At 41.0% G+C, this 15,337-nt stretch overlaps 1 protein-coding gene across 2 annotated transcripts in view; it reads left to right on the plus strand.

Annotated features, from left to right (window-relative positions):
* The window catches only part of CSMD3 (CUB and Sushi multiple domains 3), a 1,240,207-nt gene that overhangs the window by 753,829 nt on the left and 471,041 nt on the right, over nt 1–15,337 (plus strand). For both annotated transcript variants that reach the window (XM_084620231.1, XM_084620232.1), the window contains 2 exons: nt 6,742–6,880; nt 14,493–14,680. In XM_084620231.1, coding sequence (XP_084476357.1) covers nt 6,742–6,880; nt 14,493–14,680 — 327 coding nt within the window. The remainder of the gene's footprint in view (nt 1–6,741; nt 6,881–14,492; nt 14,681–15,337) is intronic.

The following is a 15,337-nucleotide window of genomic DNA, read 5'->3' on the forward strand; positions in this document are numbered from 1 at the left end:
AGGCACTTGGCTAGGTTCTGAAATTCCTGAAGCATGTATTCACCGTTGCTTGTTCCTAATCTTCCTGCACATGAGAAGACATCAAGATTGTCATGAGACTGACTTACATCACACAATGCTCCATCGCGCAGTCCAACATGGAGATGCATCTTTCCAAAGTGGTACATGACACTGAGTACCCCATGGCATGGGCTTATCAAAATGGTAGCGGTCTTTAAACTGAAATCCAAGCAAGTTAAAGTCCCTGGGATGCACTGGAAGCAAGTGGAATACAATTGATGTCACATTTTGCCAACATTGCCCCAGGGCCATACGCCCTATCCATGACTACTGAAGCATCAAATGATGAGTATCTTACCGAACACAGCTGGGGTCAATATAATCATTTTACCGATGAGCATGGGGGTCGGACAGGTGATGGATAAGCTTATATTCCCCCTTTACCTTCTTTGGTACCACACCCAGGGGTCATGTACAATTCTGGCATTGGAATGTATGGGAAGGGACTTGCTACTTTCTCTGCTGCCATTTCCCATTTGCCCTTTTTCTATGCTTGTAGCCTTTAGAGGACTTCAAGTTCTCAGCCCAAGAGCCGAACCTCACACCCTCATATGGGATTTGAAAAGAGGCCAAAAATCTATTCCATAAATAAACTATGGCTTTTTTCCCCTATGGAGTAGTCCATTAACAAATTCCATAACCCTGTATCTTAATTGGAGAACAAGCCTTTTCTGTGGTTACTGCCTCCCCATGTAGCATCCTTTGAAGCACTGGGACCTTGCAGATTCTCTTTTCTCCAGCCCTGGTGGAACTGCCCTTCACCCCCATAACAGGAGAGTGTATTATGCTGACTCCCCACACATCCTACAGCAGTACTTGTACCTTTTGGTACAAAAAAACCTTTCCTATCATCAGTTCAAAGTACACACTGACTTTCATATGCATATTTTGAAAATGAGGTTTTGTAACTCACAGCCCACTGTCTGTGAATGCCAGCTGGGCAGCATGATAAGGAATCAGACCTCCAGCCAAAGTTCCTGGTTTATTTTATTCCAGGCTCCTCTGCCACCCTCTATCTAAATTCTCTGTCATACCTTAACTGTGTTACCCCATCATATGTAGCATAAGGCCTCACTATGAAATCCTCATAGTTGAGGAAGGAAATATACCTCTCAGAGCTTCTCATACACAACATACTTGCATAAATGCAAAAAGCTGCCAACCAGTTCAAGAGTTTGTGGGACAAAGGATGCGTGAGAGCAGTTTCCTTCGAGCTGGTTCTGGCAGGGCAGAGCAACCCAGGAACGCAGAGCCAGGACCGTCCCCAGTAGCCATAGCAGGGAGAGTGGAGGGGGGCATGACAACAAACCCAGCTCCAGGAGGGTCATCCTGTGGCCTCTAGGCTTCCCCCTGCCAACAAGTTCAGGGATGAGGGAGAGGAGGCCATGGTTCCAGCTTTGACCAGGGCTACCCCCTCCCCCTCAAGCACAGAATTGGTTCCTATGGGGACTCCTTCTCAAATAGCAGGCAGAGCCTGCATGTGGTGGAGCAAAGAGGTACAACTCCTGCAATGGTGCAGACACCCCACACACACCAGTGCAGACCCTCTGTCCCTGGGGAGAGAGGCACCATAATCCTTACTAGCCTCCTTCTGCATCTTGAAGATTATTGTTGCAGCTGCTGGAAGCTGGTGAGTAACCCTTTGTCTGCTGGAACAGACAGGAAAGAGGCTGCATATGGTCCCTGTGCTGGTGTAACTCCTGGGTGCTGGGGAATGCTGGCCAGTCGCATACCTGTCCCCTTGCTGGCCAATGGATGCCAGAGACTCCCAGGGGGATGAACTACCTATTGTTCCTTGGCTAGTGTCTCCCTCCCTTGCTACAGGACTGTCTCCCTTTCACTGCCAGCCACATCAGGTTCCCCACCTGTTGATGCTGGTGGGGGGATTTCCCTCAGCTGTTTGCCTGCAAGGCCTGCCCCAATATGTGTGCTTAGAGGTCCCCTGATAGCACACCTACCGAACTGAGCCCCTCACAAAACACACATGAAGGTAAGGTGGTACTGGTTGTGCCTCCCTTATACCTAATTAGGCTGATGTTTAGAACCCTTAGCTGGGATGTTGGCAACCCAGGTTCAAGTCCCTGCTCTGAATCAGGCGGAGGAGGAATTTGAATCAAGATCTCCAATGTTCTCGGTGAGTGCTCTACTCACTGGGAGGCTGGATACAAGGGTGGTTCCATCATTGTTACCTCTTCTTCTGTCTTGTTTTGTGAGAAAGGGCTGGCCTGGCTTAGTCATCTAACTCCAGGAATGGGCTCATGGCTGCTAATCCTGAGCAGAGAAAGGCATCTAGCATTAACCTGGAGTTAGGTACCAAACTTCCCTTGAGGAGTGCGGCTTAAACTACATGTCTCTCCTTGATATTCATAGAATCATAGAATATCAGGGTTGGAAGGGACCTCAGGAGGTCATCTAGTCCAACCCCCTGCTCAAAGCAGGACCAATCCCCAACTAAATCATCCCAGCCAGGGCTTTGTCAAGCCTGACCTTAAAAACTTCTAAGGAAGGAGATTCCACCTCCTCCCTAGGTAACGCGTTCCAGTGTTTCACCACCCTGCTAGTGAAAAAGTTTTTCCTAATATCCAAACTAAACCTCCCCCACTGCAACTTGAGACCATTACTCCTCTTTCTGTCATCTGGTACCACTGAGAACAGTCTAGATCCATCCTCTTTGGAACCCCCTTTCAGGTAATTGAAAGCAGCTATCAAATCCCCCCTCATTCTTCTCTTCCGCAGACTAAACAATCCCAGTTCCCTCAGCCTCTCCTCATAAGTCATGTGTTCCAGTCCCCTAATCATTTTTGTTGCCCTCCGCTGGACGTTTTCCAATTTTTCCACATCCTTCTTTTAGTGTGGGGCACAAAACTGGACACAGTACTCCAAATGAGGCCTCACCAATGTCGAATAGAGGGGGAACGATCATGTCTCTTGATCTGCTGGCAGTGCCCCTACTTTTACATCCCAAAATGCCATTGGCCTTCTTGGCTACAATGGCACACTGTTGACTCATATCCAGCTTCTCGTCCACTGTAACCCCTAGGTCCTTTTCTGCAGAACTGCTACCTAGCCACTCAGTCCCTAGTCCGTAGCAGTACATGGGATTCTTCCTTCCTAAGTGCAGGACTCTGCACTTGTCCTTGTTGAACCTCATCAGATTTCTTTTGGCCCAACCCTCTAATTTGTCTAGGGCCCTCTGTATCCTATCCCTACCCTCCAGCATATCTACCTCTCCTCCCAGTTTAGTGTCATCTGCAAACTTGCTGAGGGTGCAATCCACACCATCCTCCAGATCATTAATGAAGATATTGAACAAAACCGGCCCAAGGACCAACCCTTGGGGCACTCCACTTGATACCAGCTGCCAACTAGACATGGAGCCATTGATCACTACCCATGATCAACTACTGCAAGTAGTTTACGTGGCTCTCTGCTTAATGTTCTGGCTCCTGTGAATCTTTTTTTTTTTTTTTCAATACCTAATTCACCCAATACATTGTATAGGGAGATTGGACATCTAACTCAGGATTATGAATTCCACTAGGCATTAGGGTGCCTAAAAATTAGGTGCTGCAACACATAATTCCTCTTGTGAATCTAATCCTCATATTGCCAATCCATGGTATGGTGGGCATCACATGGGGTGGGGGAACAACAGTAGCCCAAAGGATACACTCCAAAGGGGACCCACAACTGCAATCCAAGTTGCTCTAATGTGGCTGCACTTGGACTGGGTGGCCTTACATATCTGTGCAGCCAGTGACAATCTGCTCCTACATTATTATTCCCCACCTCACCCCCATTTTCTCTGCAGTAGGCCTTTACCTTTCAAAGTCTCATGTTCTGAGCAAGGAGGGCTTAGATTTAACTCCCTTCAAAGGTCATAAAATCACTGCTCAGCAACACAACACACAACAAAGAAGTGGGTACATGTGCCTCGACTCTCGTGGTCCCAGCCACTTGTACAGTACTTTGGCCTCTGGTTAATCCATTTTAATTTAAAATAATGAAAAAAAAAATGGCCCAACCCTGCAACAAGTGCTAGCTAATCAGTGGCTGGGTTCACTCAAGGCTACCAAGCTTTTCAGTCAAACACTGTAAGAGAAATTTCATCCCTGGAGTAAGGAACTAAAATAACTTCCGTGAAAATGCAGCATTATAATTAAGAAAAATAAAAATCTCAGCCTGTTACTTTAAGGAGAGAAATACCTAGAGCTCAGTTGCTTCTTTGACCATGTTTTCTGCAGAGCAAGGCATTTTTTGCTTCACTAACATTTTTTTCAAAAAGGGTAAAACAGGTGCATAATACATGCTTGGTTCACCACATTGTATATGCACATAATTCATAAACTGTCCTAGCATTACAGTACCCATTCTGAAGTGCTGGGATGACATAATTATTTGTTTCTATTTCTAAAATGTTAATATCACTAATAATAGAATTACTACATGTCTAGGATTTTAGAAATTTCACTGAATTAATTTCTATATAGAGAGAATGTTAACCTCCCACAAAACAAATAAAGCAGCTCTGCTGCAGTAATTTTTTCCCCAGAGGTATATAGGGGAAGATGATTTCATTTAAGGCCTTTACGATTCTAGTGGGCTGGTGATGTGGAGAGATCTTCCTACATTGGTTTCTTGCTCTGGGGGCTTTTTTCTCCCACAGATTTCTTACGTCATTGTTTTTTAATTTTGGTGTCAGGGAATAAACTTGATTTTTGCAGCACATGTAGTGATGAGTGCCTCTCAGAAGGTATACAGATAAGGGTTGAACAAATAAGTAACCAAAAGTTTTGGATTTGTATCAGATGCATAAACTAGATGACTCTTTGAATGCACTGAAACTGAGCAGACTTTCTAGGATAGTGGTGCCCAAACTTCTCCTGTCACGACCACGCTTACCAGTAATGGAATCTGTTCATGACTCCCCTCTGTTACTGCACAGTTGGCTCAACAGAGGAGGTTGGGCTGAAGGCACAGCTGGGGGATGAACTAGGGATGGGGGAGGACCTGGGACTAGAGGCAGAGCTGGCCTGGGGGCAGAGAGGGAATGAGGGTAGAACTGGGCTAGGGGTAGATCAGGGAGCAGATTAAAGCTGTGGCTTGGGCCCGAGCAGGGGGCAAAGTGGAGCTGCGGCTGGGGCTGTAGTTGGGCTGGGGCCAGAGTGGGGCTGGATAGCGCTCCATCCCTGCTCCCATGGGGGCTGGCCCAGGCCCCACCACATGGCCCCCCAAACCTTCCTCTGTGCCCCCTAGGGAGGTGTGCCCCACAGTTTGGGGACCACTGTTATAGGGATATTTCTGGCACATCTGCTTCCGGTGTTAGTGGGGGAAAAAAATCTTAAAAGCTGCCTTTTTTGTATGATAGTTTGTTTCTTCCTGATCTAGTTATGGGTAAACACCACAATAACAATCATTTCAGAACCATAAGACTTCACTATGAGAAGAAAATGAACATTCTGGGTAATGTTTATTTTTCCAAGGAGCATTGGCCATTCATAGTTGCATATCTTCTTTTCTTCTCCTTCTTTTCTCTGGTTGATTGCCAGAATGGAACTCTGGGCCAGAAAAGCACTGGAGATTTTGAGCATAGCCTCTTCATATTTTTTTCTCTGACTAGCTAATAAAGCTCATTGCTGTGCTAAGATGTTGGAGGTACCTAGCTCCTGGCATAGGAAGAGAGCAGCTATAACATGCCTAACAGAATTAGCGCTGTGATTGCCACTGCTGTAACATTTCATAGACTTAAAATGGGGGTAGGAAGTAGCTTTCACATCTGTAGAATCAAATATGATGAAATAATTCAATGTTCTGTCAGCCTTGGAGGTTCCTTTTTGCTGGATTGACCCCGATTGTTAATTAATATTACTGTTTTTATATGTGCTACTCTTGGACATTTGGTAACTACAGTGAATTATCATTTAAACTTTATAATTAATAGTTAGATTATTACCATGGTTGAAATATCATCAAGCCACTGTAAAGCCTTAATTATAAACTCTCAGTTGATTCTAATGTAGCTTTTCTTAAACTACATGCATTCAGTTGTATCTGAGAATAATAATATTTACATCTACAAAATGCTTTACAAATCCTTAGCTACTCTTCATAACATCCATATGAGGTTGGTAAGTATCCCCCTTTTACACATGGGAAATTTGTTCCACAGAAAAATCCAGCGACTTGCCCAAGTTACACAGCAGGTCAGTGTCAGCTGGAATTGATATTCAGAAGGTTCTACCATGTCCAGATCAGATATTTTAAAGACTCAATCCAAGCTTCTCTATATCCTTTTCAAAATCTATAGTTATATTCATAAGGTCTAGCTAATAAGATATATTTAAAAGTAGTGCTTTCTAATTTTCTATTCTGGTCTATAGGATGATAGATTGTATTTATTATACTGAAATGTAATAATCATTGTCAATGTTTACAGCCCATATATGACTTTGCTTTTTTAGGCTTTGATCCTGTATTGAGCTTTGTGTGGGTGGCCCCATGTGCCTTACAAAGTTCACTGTAGGCTTGGGGCCTAAGATATTGGGGAGGAGGGAACCTTAAACATCTTGCTGTAATAATACATTTAGAAACCAGTGTGCATTCTGTTTAATAATGGTGATAATGTTAATCTACAACCTGTAAATCTCCATTATTATATTCTTTCTATCATTTTGTTTTTAGCTCCATGTGGTGGACATTTTTCATCTCCCAGTGGAGTAATCCTTTCTCCAGGCTGGCCTGGGTACTATAAAGACTCCTTGAATTGTGAGTGGGTGATTGAAGCTGAACCAGGACACTCTATCAAAATTACATTTGAAAGGTCTTGACAAATGTTTTTCTTATTTGATATATTTTTTTCCACTTTTACCCATAACCAGGAGTTATTTTCGGTGTCATAAAGTTCATTTACAGTTTGATTGGAATACTTGGGGATTTTGCCTTATTGGGTGGGATTTTCAAAAGCAACAAAGTGCCTTTAGAGCATAAATTCTGTTGGCTTTTAATGGGAACTGTGCTCCTCAGTCACTGCATGCCTTTTGAAAATCCCTCTTTTTGTTGCTAATTTTAGCCTGTCTGCCCCAATTTAAACTTTTCATGTATCTAAAAATTTTAATTTTTTTGCTGATAACATGTTGAGCAATGCATGCAGGACATTTTCTTTTATAGGAATGGTTTTATTAATTCTGTTTTATGTATATAGTAAAATGTCTCCAGTTATGGTTTAATTGTTTCTTAAATACTGATCCTGTAATGGGATACATGTCAAACAAAGTCTGCCTTCATGGGTCCTGTTAAATTGGATCTAAAATGGTATTGTTTTTGTTTGACAGTATTGATATGAAGAAGTTGAACTCTGCCATACCAAAGGTCTGTTTAACAAGGAAAACCTTAAGGAAGCCTGAGTGTAGAACTTATAAATTATTTATCAGCAAAATTATTTAAAATTTTACATAATTACTTCCTTCGTAAGAAGAATATCATGTTGAAATACAACACTTTTCAAACCAAAGAACCTATTGCATTTCTGAATATGAGCCTAACCTTTAGGTTTTCAGTTTCTAAACTTTCCAATCAACATGCAGGGTGAAATCCTGATTCCTCTGAACTCAGTGGGGCCAGGATTTCCCCCACTGTGATAATCATAAATAAAACTACTAGGTCAGATAATCATGTATCTACGTACAGAAGATACCTCTGTCAGGGGATTCCCATGCTCCCACACAGAGGTGCAAAGGTCAGCTCTTTCTGCATTACTGGTTCTCCCAGATCTCAGAGATATAGACTTCTGAGGAACATGGAAATCCACATGCTGACAGGTGGGCAAAGCAGAGCTAGTACTTTGCATCCATTGCTTCCACCCTTTCCCCACAAGAGAAAAAGAAGCTGCTGGAAAATTGTTGATGCCTTTTTAAAAAATTGCATTAAAATAAAGCAAAAATAAGCTTTAATTCACAAAAAATAGCATTATCTCTACTACATTTTGTCAAATTGGTGTGGACTCCACAAGTGGGTGCTAGATTCTTTCTGTAAATATTGATCTTAAATAAGCTAACTGGTAAGCTGATAATAAAGAAGGATTTGTGGGAACGTTTGAATTTATAAGGCACACATATCCTGTAAATAGTTTTATGATGATTTACATGATGCATCTTGGCTATCCAATTAAAATACTTGGGGTTGGAGTCACAAAAGGATTTAGGCCCCTAACTGCCACTTTAGCCACCTAATCCCAAAATAAGACAAAATAAGACTGGGACTCTCAAGACCCCTGCTTAGCTGTTTCCAAACCTTGAATGGCACCTAGAATTGCAGTGCCCCTAAATTTTTGCAGTAAAAATTCCCTAGGTGCCTATGTTCCTGCCTCTTGAGCATATGCACTGCAGCCACATGGCAGATATTTGGATGCCTAAGCCCTAGAGACATGAGGAACTGAAGAAGACAGGTATTCCTCTGCCTAACTTGCTTGTGGGGCCTGATCCAGTAAGTGTGTTCAGTGCTTGCCTATTGGATCAGGCCCCTATAGATGAGCTTACATAAAATGGCAGGTGCTGTGGAAAGGGAAGGATGACATCTTCCTAACTTTTAGGCTAGTGGTGGTTATGGTACTCACCTGGGATTTGGGAGACCCCCAGTTCCAGTCCTCCCTCCACCAGAGAGGAGAAAGCATTTGAACTCAAACCTCTCAAGTGATTTCAAGCTGTTCCACTGTGGATAATTAATTTTAAAAAGCAACAACAGAGCACTGGGTTTGGATCTTGAGTTTTCCACCTCCCAGGTGACTGGTCTCAGGCTACAAAGATATCATATATGCATATTCACATTCTCTCTGACTCTCTCTTCTTCCCAATGATAATTTCATTAATTTAGCCATAGTGGAAGAGCTTCAACACTAGACCTGAGAGAGAGCAAGCAGGAGAATGACACTGTAGCCTGGTGTTTAGAGCACTGTAGGGGGATACCTAGGAGTGAGGGTTCCTGATCCATTTTTTAAAAAATATATTTATCCACAGAGGAACAGCTTCATCAGCAGAGACTGAGGGAGCCACCCCTCCATCAGAATATCCTATAGCCCAGTGGCTAGGGACCTCCTCTGAGGGGTGACAGATGCTAGTTTAAATCCCTTCTTAAAATGTAAGATTGATTTGAAGTGGTGGCCTCACACATCCCAGGTACACTAACCACTGGACTAAAAGTAGGTGTCTAACACCATTTGCAGTTGAGAATCCCAAGTGTAGGGATCTTCCTATCTCTGAGAGAGGTGTGAGGCTTAGCACATGACTGTCAGCTTGGCATTTTCTATAGACTACTTTAGGTAAGGAGCTCCCTAGCATGCTGGCTTTTGTGAATCCCAGTCTAAGGTGCCTATCTCTCCCCATTCAGCGTATAGGGTGCCTAGGTGCCAGACTTAAATTTTGTAAGTCTCACAATTAGGTCTTGTGACTCTGAGCTTGCCTTACTTTCTTTGTGAATCAAGCCCATGCTTAGTATCATATAATGGCAAGGGATTTGTTTAATCTGAGTAATGTACATAAGAATACTTTATGTATGGGGCCATACTGAACCGCTCTTTTTTTGTTTTGTTTTGGGTATAACTTCCCATTGCAGTCAATGGAAAAATCTGCGTAAAACCTTAAAATCTAACATTATTTGTAGTGTTCTAAACCAGAGTGTATTGGAGACGTCACTTGAAGAAGAAAAAAATTGAGTGCAAGTGTCCGTAGATACTGCAAAAACTTACTCTTCCTTGATTTAAACAAGTGAGCAGTCCTCTAACTTCACTGAGACTGCACACATGCTTAAGTCAAGAACATGCGTAAGTGTTTGAAATACTGGAGCTTTAGTAATCATACTAATCTAATACTAATCGAAATACAGGTAAATAAAGTTAGAATTCAATTACTTACCAAATACAGTAAACTCTATCTATTCTGCTCTGCTGATTTTATTTCATTTAAGTGAGAAGACCTTTTTAGGGTCATCTGTCATGATTGATTTGCCATTGTGATGCCATAGATAAGGTTACTTACTTATTCTTTTTTTTAAAACAACAAATATATCTCGCTGAAATTTCCCAGGTTTGGGCTTGGTTCAGAAGTTGGTTTTAGGAGAAAAAATATAACAGGCATTTTTTATTTATGCTGGTGAAAAGCACATTGCAATGCACTTCCCCTTGCCAGCTTTTTTAATGTAGGTCCAATTTTATATTTTTACTCATGTGATTATTCCTTGTTCATGTAAATAATCCACCAAGGTCGTGTTTATTTAAAATAAAACAATGGGATCATTTGTGTCACTAAGGAACTACTCATTAGAACTGGGCAGGAGATGGTTTTCCCACCTTGAGAGAGTTTTTGGGATTTGGGAAAAAAATGTCCTATCCCAATCTGACCTCCTATTTTAATTCCCTTCACCTCCAATACACTCTGGTTTAGAACACAGTATTGGTTGTATCACTCCCTTCAGTGAGGAAACCAAGAAGTCTGCAGCTTAGTTTCTTCAGATCCTAATTTTGTTAAATATATAGCCATGTTACTTTTCCCCATTTTACAACCTTTTCTACAACTTTATTTATTTTATGCAAATCTTTGCATTTCAGCTCTGTGTTCAGAAAGAGACACGTGTTGCTCTAAACATTCATCAGTGTAATATTTAAAGATATTAGGTATGGGTTCTTATGGCTTTATGAGAGGGGCAAAATATATATGGTTTTATTTATTTTACAGGTCTAAAATCTTTAGATCCCTCTAGTTTGCATCTTCTACATGGGAGGGCGCTGCTTGGCAACACATATTTCCTGCACAAATAAGCCACCTTAACAGCTTTTCAACTTGTCACTTGCACAGTGGTTTCCATTCTCACTCCATGCCATTCTGAATTCATTCCTCTTCCTATGGTTTCTCCTTCCCCTGTGACTTTGAAGATCTATATAGGACTCAGCAAGTCTGATAGCCTTGTAGCTGTACCCAATATGCTTCTGTCTCCAAACATCATGGCATAAATATCTGGGTAACAACTAGAATAGAGACATTTGCAGACATAGAAAATCCATTAATTTTCTGGTTTTAGGTCTCCCGGTAGATTTATTTCATATTTTGTTGTGTTCTTATGAATTTCTGGTCTCTGAAGTTTCTACTCCTTCTGGTGACAGTGATCGCTGTGACAATGAGATATGTTGGGTATTTTTGAGTCTGCACCTAGACAGAGTGACTTGAAAGAATAGCAGTGAGAAATGTGAATTGCCACTCTTCATCTTGTGGCATTAATCTTGAAGCCTAATTATGACAATTTAAATGCCAGTGCTGCTAATCATCTCACTGCTGATTAGCATACCAAACACATTTGGCTAATGAAATTACTCAGTGTGTGCCTGGACATACTGCTCAAGTCCTGACATTGCATTGATTTGATAGGCTGTTTCTTAAAAATAAGGCCACATGTTGTGAACGGACATATAGTTTAATGTTTGATTGATTTGATTTGATTTGTTTTGTTTGGGTAGCTGAAATGCTTGCTACCTCTGGAAAAATGAGATTAGAAGTGGGGTTTGTTTTCTTTGTTTAAAAGTGTTAGACTCCCACGGAACGTCTTATGGGATGTCAGGAGTCTTCAATAAAACTAGGTCCAGTAGCAACACAGGGTTTTCAGATTAACTGTTAGGACACTGCTTAATTTCTGGGAGGTTTAATGTTTTGGGAAATGTCATTTCTGAAGGATTAGGAAGGAGCCATTGGAGAGGACTCTACCAGGAGGACAAAGGGGCTTTTGGCTGGCTTGGCTGACTTTCCTGTCCGTTCCCAAACTCTCTCTAAGATAGGAAGGCAACCAGCGAGGGAAAATGGGGATGTACCAAGAAGTCAGGATGTGAGTGGAGAAGAAAAATTACCAGCAGTGTTACAATATGTGACTGTGCCTTCCAAGTGCAAATGCAAAGTAATCCCTTCACCTGCCTGAAACTTTCAAAACAAAAACCCCCTAGACATTCCCTCCTTCACATATTCCCCATCCTTGTCACCCAGGCATCCCTCCCTCTTTTGTCTAGTGAATGCTTATTTCTCCTCACCCGATCTTTTCCTTCCTTTTCACACATTCACCTTCACCGGATACACCTGTTTTAAGGTTTCCTATAGTGGCAATCACCCTCTTATTTTAGTTACATTCTTCCTTGTTCTGGAGGTTCAACTTTGTTCTCATGCTTGCCTAGTAGTTGCTCTCTGCAGAAGAAAAGAAACCCAGGCAGGCAAGGGGCTCTACAGAGATTTTTTTTCCTGTGCCTTGCTGTATGTGTGGCTAGGGAGAAGGGAACTGGAGATGCCTGCATGATCTGTGATTTCTGGTATTAGGGCTTTACAGATCAGAATCAATACCCAAAAGCAAGAAGCTAGTGTGGACTCTAGAGAGAAGGTACCATATCTGCACTAGCCCTTTAAGGCAGACCTATGCATGGGACCCCGGGTACTCCACGACACAATGGGACCAAGTGCCATGCCAGTGACTCCTAAATTCTTCAGCACTACCCTCTAAATTCTGTGGCAATGTTCATGTATTCTGTTTCCATGAAATATTGTTCATTCCCACTCTCCACTGCCACACAAACGTACACAGGAACGATTCTTAGTTGAAAATATTCCTTGCTGTAAAACTCCTCAATAATTATTTTCAACAGTGATTTTTAACCCCTGCTAAGTTCTCCAGGCAGCTCAGCTCCATTCCTTCATCTTTTACTGTGATTATGTTTTCCAAGCAGCCCATCATAGAACCTCCTTCTCCCATTGTATGCCGGGGAAGATGGTAGGGAGTGTAGCCTGTTTCATTGAATCATCTCCCTGGCTCCTTGGACTTTGGCATCTGTACATGTTGTAGTGTATTAAAAAGCACAACAATTATTAACAGTTACCATTACAACTGGTTGGGCAGGTATTTCTCCATGCTTAGAGAATAACTGGAATCTCACATACAGCGGTGTAGTAATTTTTGATGGCTGCTAACCTTTTAATGTCAATCAATGTAAAGTGCATTGCAATACACTTGAGAGTCTGTAAATTGCAAGATTCACATTGGAGAGACAGGTCTCAATCAACCAGTCAAATGCAGATGTAAAAAGATGCTTTGGGCCACTGATGGCATCTGAGACTTCAAGAGTAATGTGGTACGCAGCTGCACTGCTCTTCCTTGACAAATGTTAACATATATCCCTCAAGAACAGGAGTAGAAACCACCTCTTGCAATGATATATACACGTTCCCTTATATACCATCACTTCTCAATTAAGCCTTAATTGATGCACTGTCATCTAGCTCTCTAGACGTTACTTACAGGCTATAACAATAAACATTCGGATTAGGATTCTGTTAAAGTAAAAAGCACTTCCATGTTGTTTGTGCCTTATAGAATAAGACATTACACAACAGAAGAAAGCATTGCCATATCTCTTGTGTTGCTTTGCTCAGTAAATTGAATACAAATTGTTCTAATGACGTTGGCCATTAATGTTGTAAATATTATAAAATAATATTTTCCAACAAACCCATAGCAATGATTTTTTTCCCCTGTGATGTTAATTAGACCAAAATGTATAGACAAGGATGGCTTAAATTGGGTTCCTAATTCCATATTTAAGGCACCTAAATAAATGTGGCTTTGTTTCAGAAGTGCAGGGCACCCACTAGTCCCATGAAAGTCAAGGGGTTCTGCAGTGACTCAACACCTCTTCAAAGCAGATATGTTTATTTAGGCATCTACTCATTGTAGGACTCCAATTTTAGGCACCCAGGTTTGAAAATTTAGGCCTTTCTGCACAATATTTTGAAGACACTTAAATTGTGTGTAAGCTCTTTCCTTATTAGAAAACACACCCGAGTTGTATTGTTAATAGTATTGTACATTGGATGTTATGTTGAGAAGTGATTCAAATGATCTGTTTGGATAATGTTCAGGATTTTAAATCCATAGAGATAAATCCATAGAGATACCTTATATGAATCAGTTCTTCCTGCTTCACTCATAAAAAGAATCTCTTGTACATATCATATAATTTTGTTTGAATTTTCACCTTTTAATGGCAACAAAAATGAGGCACAGACTATTTCAGAGAGATTTTTGACTAGCTGGAATTGATGGCACAATTTTAGCCCATCACATCCTCCCTGAGAGGCATGAATCCTCTGTAAAGTATATTCCTGGCACCTTGAATACTACTGTTCAAATAATACTAATAATTTGCATTAGGTCATCATTTACATACATGTTACATTTAATTTGATGTATGCATCATTTACATACATGTTACATTTAATTTGAATAAGATTTAAAATCTGAAATATTATGTTTACATCAATGTAATTCTAATACAACTATTTTATGTATATGTCTGTATGTGTGTATATATATATATATATATATGTGTGTGTGTGTGTATGTTTTCTCAACCCTAGATTTCAGACTGAACTCAATTACGATGTTTTGGAAGTTCACGATGGACCAAATCTCCTGTCTCCACTTCTGGGTTCTTACAATGGTACACAGGTCCCACAGTTTCTGTTCAGTAGCAGCAATTTCATTTACCTTCTCTTTACAACAGACAACAGTCGTTCTAATAATGGATTCAAGATTCACTATGAAAGTAAGTAATGTTGAACTGTTTGCTTTAATCCCCCCGCCACCCGTTTAAACACAGATGTAACTGCGTACACAGACAAATATTTGTCCCTGTTGGTACTACCCTGAACCATCGCTAGCATCCATTCAGCTGAAGACAATTTGGTGGGATAAAGCTTTCCTTTATCAGTCAAAACAGTTTAACTGCTGAGCAATATGCAAGATATTACCTTAGGGTCTGCTGCTGCTGCTTTTATACTCCCACCACTTACTACTTTAGAAGACTGAGATTGAAGTCAATGGATGATAATTTTATGCCTTGTTATTCTTTTCTTTTTTACAGCTAGTACAATGCATTTTTGTGTGTGCAAAACTATATAAAATCAGTAACTATGATAACATTATGGAAGTATACGTCACAATGTTCAAACTTGGTTGGGCACTGATACCTATCCTTTGGCACCTGAATTAGTGGCTTGATTTTCAGAGGGGCTGAGTACCTTCACCCTCACTAAAGCTAATGGGAGTTTGGGTTGCTCAGACCCTCTGAAAATTAGGCCATTTATTTATTTAGTGCTTAAATATAGATGTCTAACTTTAGACCCACAAATATGTAGTTAGAGTTCTCTTCAAATACATTAATATTCATTATTTTTCTCTATACAGCTCTAATGATTATCAC

Source organism: Lepidochelys olivacea, assembly GCF_965140295.1.
Source record: "Lepidochelys olivacea isolate rLepOli2 genome assembly, chromosome: 2".
Lineage (NCBI taxonomy): Eukaryota > Metazoa > Chordata > Testudines > Cheloniidae > Lepidochelys > Lepidochelys olivacea.